This window comes from Lepisma saccharinum, chromosome 1 (genome assembly GCF_977018435.1).
Source record: "Lepisma saccharinum chromosome 1, izLepSacc3.1, whole genome shotgun sequence".
In the NCBI taxonomy this organism is placed as follows: Eukaryota; Metazoa; Arthropoda; class Insecta; order Zygentoma; family Lepismatidae; genus Lepisma; species Lepisma saccharinum.
The window spans coordinates 140,344,668-140,358,556 of NC_139229.1; the positions used below are offsets into that span (position 1 = coordinate 140,344,668).

At 37.6% G+C, this 13,889-nt stretch overlaps 1 protein-coding gene across 1 annotated transcript in view; it reads left to right on the top strand.

Moving 5' to 3' along the window:
• The window catches only part of LOC146001733 (uncharacterized), an 83,574-nt gene extending 77,224 nt beyond the window's left edge, over positions 1-6,350 (top strand). The window contains exon 17 of the mRNA XM_083139432.1: positions 4,231-6,350. Within this exon, the coding sequence (XP_082995558.1) occupies positions 4,231-4,429 (199 nt within the window). The 3' untranslated portion in view covers positions 4,430-6,350. The remainder of the gene's footprint in view (positions 1-4,230) is intronic.
• Positions 6,351-13,889: the final 7,539 nt, after the last annotated feature.

Sequence of the window (13,889 nt, forward strand, 5' to 3'; positions counted from 1 at the left end):
GCAGTAGTCACGCAGTATTGCCATATGAACGAAACTTCCACTAGGAACAGGGAAAGGGGATATTTTCATTTTGTGGCAGTTGAAAATTGTCAGTAATGCAGGTAGTACACCTGAGCCGACTGAATCGAAACTAGTGATAATGGCCTCAAGTGGAATCCAGGTTCTGTGAAAATCGGCTGCTACTGATAGAACATTCCAATTATCCCGTTTATATGTTTTCAATTTCCGCAACTTTTATGCTCCTTTTGGTTTGATTTCACTCCACATGGAAAGGTGCTCCAAGATTCAAACGTAGTAAATAAAATTGCATTTTCTTTTGGAAAAAGCACTAATAAAAAAACTGATGGTGCCAAACAGAGGCGGATCCCCCCCCCCCAAACACACCCACCCACACGCAACTCTCCTTAGTCTGCAGCTGTCCTACAGAGAAGGAAAATTGAATAATTCGTGAAGTTTCATATTGAAAATGAATTTTGCACGTAACATTTAGAGATATATTAAATTTGTCTGCTCCCGTGGGAATTTCTCCCACCTCGACATTAATATTTTTTGGTGTGCCGTTACTGATCTCGAATTATATTAAAATTCTCTCAGAGTTAGAATAGCCTATTTTTGCATTGTATTTCACATTTTTAAAGCACATTTCTGGGGGTGTGCAGGAACTCGAGAAAGTCTGTTCCCGGATCGGCGGGGGGGGGGGGATCTCGATACAGACTTCAGAAGTGGCATTTCTTGAAAATAGCAATTTTTATTCCAGAAATGCAAAAACAATTACTTGAGGGGAAAGTAATGATTAGAATTCGAGATATTCACAATGCTGGTAAATTTCAACATTTCCCGCTTCGTAAATTTCCCGACTTAGACGAAAAATGGAAAATTTTTACCCACCCAGAACATTCGTTTCCTAGGTTAAAAAAAATTCCCCATCCCGCACACACTTAAATATCCGATCTAGCGACAATAGCGAACTTTGCAGTGCAGTTGTTGGAAACACTGTCTCAACTGTGCTGCATGCTCACTCGGCCTGCTGCTCTCTTTACTCTCTCTTTGTTTGTGTGCATCGTGTTGAATACATTGTGTCGCGACTTTTGTGTCTAGTTATCCAAGTTCGTTTTTTGTTGTGTGTGGTTGTTTTTTTTTTGTTTTTTTTGTGTTAAGTTTCTGCGTAGAGACATGCCAAAAGAGAAGAGTACAGTGTGGAAACATTTTAAAATTAAAATAACCGATGTTTCTAAAGTTGTGTGTCAACATTGTTCTGCCGAAATTTCTAGAGGCGGGAAGTCGACAAAATCATATACCACGTCTAACATGCAATATCATTTGAAACGATGTCTTCCACATCTGAGAAAGCTGAAAGATTTATATAGTGAAGAAGTATTTGCTGAAAGTGAGAACTCTAGTTCCTGGGAAAATAATGCTGAAAAAGAAGATAAAGTACCGCATGTGCAATGTGATGTTTTTGAACCAACACCTGGCCCAAGTTCATCTGTTCTTGCTATCCGTGAAACGCTATCAGGATATCAAAAAACCAATTCAAAACTTACCATGCAGCCGACAATAGACTCTTTGTTAAACAAGAAAAAAAATATTCAAGAAATGACCCAAAATCAATAGCAATTGATAGAAAAATATGTGAAATGGTTGTTCTGGACATGTTACCGATGCAAACGGTAGAAAAGGATGGATTTCGAAGGTTTGTCAACTTTTTAGAACCACGGTATCGGATACTTAATCGGAAGGCATTGTCTTCCTCACTGATACCTAAAATGTATGAACGTGTATCACAGAAGGTCCATATAATGCTGGAAACTTGTACATTCATTGCTGTAACAACAGATGTGTGGACCTCAATTGCTGGGCAAGATTTTTTGAGTGTGACAGCACACTTTATAGACACACATTTTAAATTAATAAATTTAAATCTTGAAGTAGTGCCTTTCGGTGGCGCAAGTCACACTGGACTCAATATTGCAGAAAACCTCAAAGAATGTTTTAATAAATGGGGAATTTCCTCGGCAATAAAAGTAATCATTACAGACAATGCTCCCAACATGAAACGTGCTGCAGGCTTGTTGGATGATCCATTACCTATATGGATACCATGCATGGCACATTTGCTTCAGCTTGTTGTCAACCAGTGCCTAAGTCAATATCTCATAGTAACAGTGCCCTTGGTTATTGGGAAGGAAACACCAAGTATCCACTTCTGAGAAACTTGGCAAATAAATACCTAGGTGTGCCAGCATCTTCAGTTTTGTCTGAAAGACAATTCAGCACAGCAGGATATATCTGCAACAAAAACCGCACAAGACTGAATCCACAGAAGGTTCAGCAACTTACATTTTTGAATAAGAACCTGCCAGTTGTAGACTTCAAGTGGGACTAGTTTGTGTTATTTCTCTTTCCATTCAAGAAAAACCAATTGAAATATCTGCATGTTAAATGTGATTAAAATTGATTTTTTATTTTTCAGATCAATGTAAACAATGCAATACCTCAGAGTTTGTTGATAGACAGTGCATATTATATATGTGTAGTTAATAGATGTATTTTTATCAATATTTCTAAATATAACTTACATTTTTCTCAGATATTGATTGAAGGACTGTATATTATTCCAATTTTCCTATACTTGCTACTTTGTATTGAAGGAACACCATGCACAAGGTGTTGAGATTGCGAGTTGACCACTCCACACAGCTACTACTTTATATCGGATCGGTAGAATATCGGTTATTGGTATCGGTAAATTTCATATCGGTACTTTATCTGTATCGGTAAAAATTTCATATCGTCCCATCCCTAATTTAAATGCAAAAATAAACAAGATACAATATGTAAAGTTATAAAATTTTTAAAAATGAAAATGTTATATCAAACCTGCCTACAATATTTTGAAGAGAGATGCAGAGCTGAAACTGTAAAAAGTTATGCTTTTGCATCTCTCCTCTTCTAACCAACGATCCGACCATTCACTGACAATGGCGCATTCCATAGAGAATAGCTTCATTGTTTCAAGCAGCATACCACTGTGTATGTAATTCCAGCCTCGTTTCCTTTGGGGGATTCTCCACTCAGGATAGAGGCTTTGTTCTGTCGCCGAAAGGTAAAACAAAAGTTATGGAAAGGAGTATAAAACATTCTGCATGGCAAAACTCACTCTCAGTTGGCATTAAGAATTCGTAAGGTAAAGTGAGTGCAGGATCGTAATAGTTCAAGATGCATATAACTTAAGGTGCGAGACACCTCAGTAGGTTGCACCTCGAATCAAGGATTAATAACATCTCGGTCGGATCTAGGTAAGTGTGGAGAGAAATCAGCTCTGTCATCCCCTTCTTTCTTCTCCTAGGCAAATAAAACAATTCAACATTATAAAATGAAACTTCTCACATTGCATAATTAGTTACATCCCTTGTCACTCGTTATAAATTGAGCCACACTTCAATTTATATATTCAACTGGTCTATAGCCTGACAAATACATCTAACATGACATGATGTAACAAGAGTGATTTTCATGTTGGGAACATTAGATATGCTTCCTTTATTTCAGCTGAAAAATGAAGTAAGGATATTTGTTTCTTCTGGAGTTGTTACTTGAAGTTAGTCCACTTTCAAATGTTTAGACTCAAAACGACACTTTTCTTAGTTATCTTGGAGCTCAAGAGAAATAAAATCATGTGACTAAATAACAGATAGGATCAACAAAAAAGATTATTGTAAAATGGAAGGTTCTGGCAGTGTTGGACTATCCAGCAAGACAATTCATCTCCTGTCATTTCATCCACGCAGTACTTAGCTCATTTAGGAGACACGTATTTGAATAGTTACACAAACTACTTTCCACTTTGAAAAGCTTATCTTTGGCTAAAAGATGTAACAATGCTAACAAATTCTCAAATATATGCACTTCGTATGTAAAATTAATCAAAATAAGCATTTATGGCTAAAAATGCCCAAATATGCATCATAAATGAAGTTTCATTTTCTTACATTTGTGTCAAAACACACAAGGTATTTTTTTTAAAAATATGCCTTTTTAATAAAAGCATGCCTTTACATATAAATCCTCAGTCTAGCCATAATGTTAAGTCCACATGCAATTTGTTTTTAGTACTTTTCAAATGTTTCTCTAAGAAATGTAAGCCACTGCCACTATTACATTATTAAATCATAATCTATTATTGCTATCTTAATAATTGTTTAATATATATATTTTTTTTATATTTAGACTTCAGAAGATTCGAACATTAAGTTCCAGTCTTATGGAAGAATTACAGTCTTTGGAAACTGATCAACACAAAATAGTAACAACAGATCGATGTCATATTAAAAAGCAACTGATGGAAATTCAACGAAACATTTTGCAAGAACAGCAGCAGCAACAGATCAAGAGACTGCAGCAACATTTACATTCATTATTCTTATAATTTACATTCTTAAGTTAAGATTTCTTTCTAACCCTGTAATATATTGAATAAGCAGTGGTAAGTAAATACAAGCGGATAAGATACAAGTGATAAACAACAGGAACTGTTACATGATGTAGAATAACATTTTGAGTTTATAAACAGATTTGCTAGCATTTATTGGGATGTGCCAAGATGTCAAAGAATCAGACATATCATACGAACAGAGTAATGTGACTATAATAATGCAATACATTATATATTTTTTATATATGTGCAATTTCCCCAAGCATTTCTAAATTTACATAATAATATTCTCTTCCAGTATGCATTGCTTCTGCAAGCTGCAGTTATTTGTGGCAACCACACTTAATATTTCAATCCTTAATAATAGAATACTCTTTAATGTCTCCACATAGTACACATAGTGTGTAAAAACCAATTGTGCCATTGTTTATGGAAATTTCTAGTAGATGCAGCATTAATGTTAGAGTGAATTCATGAATTTGGGAGTTGTACTAGGGCAAGCCATATTGTCATTTCGTAATAATATCAACTTCGGAGGCAAATGTGGACAATGATACATATTATACTTAAAACTATATTTTTATTTGCTGTTAGCATTAATATGTGTGTGTGTAATCATTACATGAAAACATGCCTCAGGTTTTTCTTGCTTATAATTGTAAAATAAAATACAACCAGCTTTAATGTTCAAGTGATCAAAAGCATTGTGTATTTATTAAGAAACAAATCACTTACATATTTTACAAACCGCTAATATACAGGGTGAGTCAGAAATATGGCTACACATTTGAAGTAAATGTAGTGTGTTATTGTACAATATAGAGGGAAATGGTGAATGGTATATGAAACTTCATTTTTCATATCAGATAAGTGTGACGTGCCTGAGCTTATGTCATTAGCCAAGATGGCGCTGAATATGCAGCAGCAAGTTACAGTTGCACCATGGGCAATTGCATACCAGAATGATCATGAGACTGGCAAGACGTGATTTTAACATTACATTGCTGCTGTAGACTTTGGGAAAGTAGAGAAAACAACTGCTTACATCAAATTGTTGTTTAGTTTAAGTCCATTGGTGTGGACACAGCTCTCAGCTCTCACAATCATTCTGATATAGAATTGCCCATGCTGCAACTGTAACTTGCTGTTGCATGCTCAGTGCCAGCTTATCTGAAATGAAAAAATGAAGTTTCAAGTCAAGTTTAATATACCTTGCACCATTTCCCTCTATATTGTACAGTAACACACATGATTTACTTCAAATGTGTTGCCATATTTCTGACAAGCATGTGTGTCTTGAATGAATACCGATTGTTGTTCTTTATAATGAAGCAAAAGCTTCCAGAATCACACAGTCAGAAGTGACCCTTGTGTAACATGTTTATTTTCCAAGATTTTCATAGAACTTGAAGTATAAAAACTGGTCTGAATTTACAAAACAAACAAACAATTCAAGTAATTATTAATACCTCTTGTTTAGCAACACTTTCTTCAAACTACCCTTTTTTATGAGCAGTTTGCAGTAACTGGCAAATGGATACATAACGAAAGGACCAATATGTTTGACCTGCCCTATTTCCTGTACAAACAGAATTTGGCAGGTTATTTTATTTTAAACTAATTCAAGCTTTACTAAACTGTTATTATGTGTAAGTGTGTGTGTGTGTGCATACGTGAGCGAGTCGTAAAGAATAACAACTCATGAAATAAGTGCCATATTAATCAGAAAATTAATTATGCCAATTACCAGTAGTTATGTTTATTTTCGCAAGTTACCAATGAATGTTTTGTTCATACGAAAAAGTTCTGTGAAGCATTTCATTGTTTAAAACCATTTCACAGGAATTCATTAATATTTATTTTATACTTTATTAAAAAAATGTTAGAAATTTAGACATATCGATATATTACTACAAAAACTTACAGAAATTCAGTAAATAAAAGTTTATAGTGTTTCTATAAATATCTGCTGTGTACAATTATTTAATTAAGTTCGAGGAAAGACATTTTGCTATAAGTATAAACCTTATGAATTGCACACAAATATATATATATATATATATATATATATATATATATATATATATATATATATACACACATGCAATTTTTTGCAAATATATACATACCGGGTTTTCGTAAATGATTGTCGGGGTTTCCTCATTGTTGTAATCGATGTGGGTGAATGACACGGTGAACACAAATGCACGATATTGTTGAGAAACTCAACAAGTTTTGTTCCTTATTTGTTTCATAGACCTCTGTCTCCTGATTCTGCCGCCAGGCGGCAGTTTTCCAAAATGGCGGATATTACTAGTGAGAAGGCATTCTGTGTCCTTGAATATCACGCAACGAGGTCCGTTACAGTTGTGCAACGACCTTTTTGTGCGCGATATCGGAAAGATTCACCGTCAGACAATTCGATTAGAAGGTGGTATGCACAGTTCAAAGAAAAAGGTTGCATTTGAAAAGGCAAGAACAGTGGTCGACCATCAGTGTCGGAACATGATGTGGAGCGAGTTCGTGAAACCTATCTACGGTGCCCGAAGAAATCGATTCCTGCTAAATCCAAGGAACTAAACATTCCGAAGACAACATTATGTAGTGTTCTACGAAAACGGCTAAACATGGAACCATATCGCCTAAGTCTGCATCAAAAGCCAACACGTAAGGACCGTCGTGTACGGGAAACGTTCTCCAGCGATATGCAAAATCTCATGGCTGACGATAACAATTTCATCGAGAATTTAGTTTCCACTGACGAGGCGACATTACACCTAAGTGGAAAAGTAAACACACACAATGTGCGCATATGGGGAACGGAAAATCCTCATCCTCATCAGGTTCGGGATCATTGCTTAACAGAAAATTACCACAACGTTGGATTGGGCGGAGTTATGAGGATGAAAACCTTTGATCATGGTCTCCTCCTTCACCTGACCTTTCTCCTTGCAATATTTTTTTATCTGGGGATACGTAAAAGATACCGTTTGCCATTACCCACTACCATTGAGGAACTGAAAACACGCATAACGAATTCCATCAACAGTGTTACACGTGATATGCCATCCCGAGTGTGGCAGGAAATGGACTATCGCTTAGATATCTGCAGGATATCACGAGGCGAGCACATGGAACGTTTATGACTTTGTCATAAAAACTTGGTGAGTTTTCTAACATTTTGCAAAAAAATTGCATGTATCTATCTTTATTACGTAAAATACAGTGCTTGTTTGTAACATATATATATATCGAAAAGGAGACTGATTGTGGGGTATGCGCGCGCACACGCACGCACGCACACACACACAAACAAACAAACAAACAAAAATATATCAGTCTCCTTTTCGATATATCTACACCTTTGCTACAAGCCTCAGATGGCAACACTTCTGGGCAAAAAAACCTCCCTCCAGACCACTACCAATGAAACCTGCCCAAGCCTCCTCCAATTTTGCCCACCCCCCCTCTTCCCTGATCACCAACCACCCCCTGGAAAGATACATCACTGTCATAATCTCCACCATCACTGACAGCTCATCTCTTTACGACCTCCACAACAAACCCAACCTCATTCCCTCCCAAGAAAAAGCCCTTCAAGATCTCTGCCAGAACCATCACATCAAAATCATCCCGGCTGACAAGGGGTCTTGAACTCTCAAGACTACCTGGCAGAAGCTACTCGGCAGCTGACCGATTTCTCAACCTACATAACCACCACGGTTGTTGACCTTTCAGTCACACATCTCGACAAAATCCAGGACTTTATCCATACCCGAGGCTCCCCTGAGGGCCTGACAGCCTCCACCATATCCATGCTCATCCCAGAAAATCCCTGCACCCCTACTTTTTACCTACTGCCTAAAATTCACAAACCTGGTAGACCCATCGTGCCCAGTTACAACTCACCCTCCGAACAATTTCAGCCTTTGTTGACTTCTACCTCCAGCCTCTTGTAAAAGCTCTGCCCTCCTACCTCCGGGATACCAACAGTTTCCTTCAGAAAATCAACATCCTCCCACCATTACCCACTAACACCATGCTTGCCACCATTGACGTAACTTCCCTCTACACCAACAGACCAAAATCCCAGCACTAACTTCCTGACCCACCTTCCCTTCACATGCAACAACTTGATCTGCAAGGACAAGCACTAATTTCAAATCCAGGACACACATCTTCATGCTCTGCCTGGATGTGGATGTATACATGAAGGAAGGTCATTTTGAAACCTCTTATCAAACCCACCAACCGTATGCAATACCAAGAATTAATTATTGATATAATATTAGTAGGCAAATGTGAGTTTGAATCGGGCTGGCCCAGACAAGGGGACAGCTTTTAGGGCTAAATACTACTTCTTCCAGGAAAGCACCCAAACTTGTGTTGAAGTAAAAGAATGTAATTCCAATTTCTTCTTCAAGTTATTTATCAGTGATTCAGACCATTCCGATTTACTTTCCAGAAGATACTGCACTGATTTATAAGTAGATAACAAAAAATGGGAAGATGGGATATTTGGGGCAAGTTAATTTCTTGTACTGGGACAGAAAGGGGGGGGGGACTGGATAGCAAAATATTTTACGGTCGTCCACCCCTGTGGCATCATTAATAGTGTGTATGTTCCATATATTTTTCAGTAAGGTGCCCTGCAATATTTCACTTGCGGAGGGGAGGGGGTCACCGAAAATTGTGCTAAGCCACTGATTGCACACAACCATCTTTTGAGGGCTAAGACCTCTTTTTTGGATAGTACATCATGGTCAGCATGTAGAGTCCTATTGCCATGGTTTTGTCTTTCTAGTCTGGAGCCTGCTACTACTTATTTTTAAGTATCTTCCCAATTGCCCACATAAAAGTCAGCACTGAAATTTATGGAGCTCCGATTAGAGATAAAAGCCAAGAATGCTAACCATTTAGATGCAAAGTTAAAAACTAGGCATATGGCATGAATATATGGAACCTCTTGTACTAGAATAGAAGTACGGGTTTGACAGATTAATCAGTACACTATCAATGCAAAATTGTGCCATTTTGCTGTTTTTATGAATATTATGATAACATAAATACAGAGAATGTTACTACTCGCTTTTCCATGAAGCTGTCGTATTCACTTCCATGGCCACTGCCACCTTCTTCATTGGAGCTTGCTCATTGCTGCTTGGCGTGCCACTACCATGCCTCTCGTTTCCCAAAATTTGGATATAGATATAACTTATATATTCTGGTTTTGTAAGGCACAGACTTTGTTTTCAAAGGCAAAACCCACTTACATCACTGGGTTTTATAGATTAATTGGGAGATGAATTATACATTCAAGATTTTCAACAGGGTGTCAATTATGCTTGTGGTCAAGAATTATTGCTATTTTTTTTACAGGATAGTGAATTTACATTGTTATATATATATATACATATATACCTGTACTTGGATTTGTTAAATTTGAATATTGGAAATCTAAAATTGTATTGAGTTGTAGTTAAGAATATTTGGCTTTGTTTCTTGAGAATTATTTTCTTATATGCATCAAGTTTTGTAAATATATTAAAGTAATGTGGTCATTTCCCATCCAGGATGAAGTCTGAAGCGTTAATTTTTAAATGCATTAATAATTAAAGCAAATCTAAATATCTTGTTAAAGTACAGCTTCAGTTTTAATCTTGACCAGCCTTGTGGTAGAGGTTTTTCATTTCCTCAGAAATATTTTCGTTTTCAAGACTATACAAAAAATTTAAGTATTTATTTTAATAAAGATAAATTTATTACCAAAAGAAAGCTTAAGCATTAAATTTTTATTTGTGGAAAAGAGTATTGGACAAATGGTGACAGTTCACGTTTTCATTCAATTATTCTTGAACTAAAGTTTTCGATCACTCGTCGAAGCATTGCATGAGGAATAGCAGACTGGTGCACACCGTCAACGTTTCTGTTCGATGTTGATGACCTTGGATGTCCCGGTGGTTTACTCGCCATAGTGCTTCCAGTATTTTCAAACTTTCTCACCCAATATTTAATTAAATTTGCACTTGGGACGTCTCTCATTCCTGCCAGGTTATAATGATGCTGGTACAAACGACGCAAGAATCATTATTTTTATAAAACGCATGAACACAAAAATCACGTTGTTGCCTCGTAAAGCGCTCCATGGCAACTAAATATTAACAATGTTGCCAAGCATTTGCGATCTATCTCATTTCTCCGTAATGTGCAAATTGCCCCAGAGGGCAGATTCAAAAATAAAAATATTTCTGAGACACCCCTTATATATATTTTCTTAATTTCCAACAATACCTAAGTAGAGGGCGATTAAATACATGTCAAGAATTTTGGATTTGTTATTTTGGTAGACACCCTGTTCAAGTAACATTTGCAATTTTATATATCGGTAGAATATCAATTATCTACATCACTATCACCAAAAAATGTCATACATAGGTTCATCCCTAATAGAAATTACATATAAAAAAGTAGTATATTGAGGGCATGTACAGTCATGGACACTTTTGAGTTGTAACACCTCCATTGATTTGCAATGGGATGTTACAACCCAGAAATGTCCATAACTACATAGTAGGGATTAGTCCAGGAAATGAAAGGGATCTGCCAATGTTGGAAAAATTAAGGGAAAGTTGAATTTTGGCACAATGTCAACCATGAGAAGAGGTGTATTATTACAAAAGCTTTGTCTCTCTTCCCTTGCTTCCTCCTCACCCGTAAGATTAAAATGGCACCCAATTGCAATGCAAGACCTTGGATTTTTTTAAATTTAGTATTCATAATTTCAGTTAAAACTTTCTCTATGTATTCGGCACCACATACAGATTTTTTGTAATTCCGTGAAAAATGGAAAAAAATGTAAAATTTGCACAGTTTTTAAAAACTTTGGGTAATGATTTTGAATATCAACTAAAGGTTAAAAGATTAAAAATCAGTAACTTACGTGTGTGAGCATGAGATTGGTCAAACAAATTTTCGAAGGTTATATACTACCTCCTTCTTCAGGTTGATGTGATGTTTTCAGACACCTGACATGGTGCCTCGTCGAGAAAGTGTTGGTTGAGTATTTAGGTCAAAAGGTATAGGAAAGAACACTTACTAAAAAAATGTTGTAAAATATACATACTTAAAACCACGCTATACTCTATTAAAACAAAAGAACGTTCAAAGTTGCTGAAGGCAAACTGCCGATCGGTGCTCGGGGTAGACGAATGTACGGTGTCAGCTCGTGCTTGGAGAAGGAAAACTCCTCCTCTCCGGCTTTTCCCAACTGGGGCTCGTGAGTCACCAGTCCAAGGTGAATTCTACTTCCACCTCAGCGGCTTTCCTAACCTCGGGGCTAACATGGAAGCCCATCTTGGCTCTATTCCCGGTGGCTTTATCCCATTTTTTTAAAAAGTTAATCCAGCCATCTTCCAAGTTTCCGTCATCCCTATTGAGTTTACACTAATTATCTGCGCATATATAGGCTGCCTCATTAACTTTTTTGCATTGGACTCGGTGAATGAAGCCTTGTGAAATGGGTAAACACAACACAAAAATAATTTATCCACAGTATAGCTCCTAATAACCTTTTTTCTTAATGCACTTAGAAATGACCAAAATGTCACTTACCATGTTTTTACACCAGAGCCCTTCTAATGTAATTTACACTAAGTGTGAGCCAATATCAATGCGTCAGTATTGGCCAGTCCCAGCTGATACCAACAAATATTTGGCAGAGTTTAGGTTTTTTGCAAAATATGAAAAATACAGCAAGATACTTCTACTTAGTCTATACTAAAAAAATAAACTCCATGATGCAAGAACCCTCCAAGAGCCAGGGCCTGCCAAGTGGCTCTTTCATTGGGTAACGCATGGTCAGCACATAGTTCCTTCGTCACGGTTTTCTGGCTTTCAAGATTGAAGCCTGCCACTTCTTTTCAAGTAGCTCCAGAATTTTCCTTGCAATGCTGGAAAGTTACTTGGTGCGTACTGAAAGTCGTGATCAACTTTTTATTTCAGACGTAAATGTTCATGTAGAGCGATGCGCTGTATAAGACAATTAGAACCATCTATTGTGACAACATACACTTGAAAGTGGGGTGATTGGCGCAGTACGTATGCGCATTAGCGAGTACCGAGTAATGGCTCCGTTTCACACGTCGTTTCGCCAGCGTGCAGTAATTGAATTTCTGTTGAAGGAAGGTGCATCGGCATCAGATATCCACCGCCGATTGCAGGAAGTGTATGGTGATCAGTGTATGGCTGCCAGTAGCATCAGGCGATGGATAAAACATTTTAGAGGTGGAAACACAGACATCAGTAATCTCCCTCGCACAGGCCGCCCGAGAACTGCCTCGAACAACAGGAACGTGGCTCGCGGCCAGGAAATCATCCAGGGGAACAGGCGTGTTTCGGTTAGGGAACTTTCACACATTGTTGGAGTAGGGCACAGTGCTATCCAGGAGATGATTGGTGTACTGGGTTACCGGAAAGTGTGTTGCAGATGGGTGCCAAGGGATTTGAATGCGGCACAAAAACGAAACAGAAAAGATGTTTGCACGGAACTTTTGGCACGGTACAGAGCAGAGGATGGAGGCGAGGGTTTCTTGAAGTGTTTGGTTACTGGAGACGAAACCATTTTCCACCTCTACGAGCCTGAGAGTAAACGTCAAAGCCTGGAGTGGCGACATCAAACATCACCAAGAAAGAAGAAACCGAGGACAATGTCATCAGCTGGCAAAGTAATGGGAACTGTCTTCTGGGATTCGGAGGGTGTTCTTCTCGTGGACTTTCTCACTCCTGGGGAAACAATCAATGCATCTCACTACGTGCGCACTTTGAGAAAACTTCGTCGTGCTATTCGTGAAAAACGTCCTGGCAGGGATAGTGTTATCCTCCAACACGACAATGCCAAGCCGCACACAGCACAGCTAACGAGGGATGAAGTTGCCAGATTTGGGTGGGAACTCTTCGACATCCTCCCTACAGTCCAGATCTGGCTCCTTCTGACTTTCACTTGTTTTCTTTTCTGAAAGAACACATGCGGGAAAACAGATATGACACCAACAAGGAAGTGGAACTTGCCGTTAGGAGAATACTCAGACGTGCCCGAACGGAGTTCTACAACAGAGGAATTTTTCAAACTTCCAGAACGTTGGCAAAAATGTGTCGATTTAGATGGTAATTATGTTGGAAGACTAATAAAGGTATGTACTTTAACAGGCATATATTAGATTCTTTTTTGTAGTTTACTTCCTTCTTGTAACATGTTGATCACGACTTTCAGTACGCACGATACAGTGTTCAAGCAACAGTATTGGTGGGAATTGTAATGGTATCAGCCTAAGTTTGGGCATCTGTTCAACCCTAATTTACATGATTTATTAATTTGAATTCTTTGGAAATGTGTAATCAATATCCATCAATCAAATAGACTATTTCACATTTTGATTAGTAACCAATAAAGTGTATT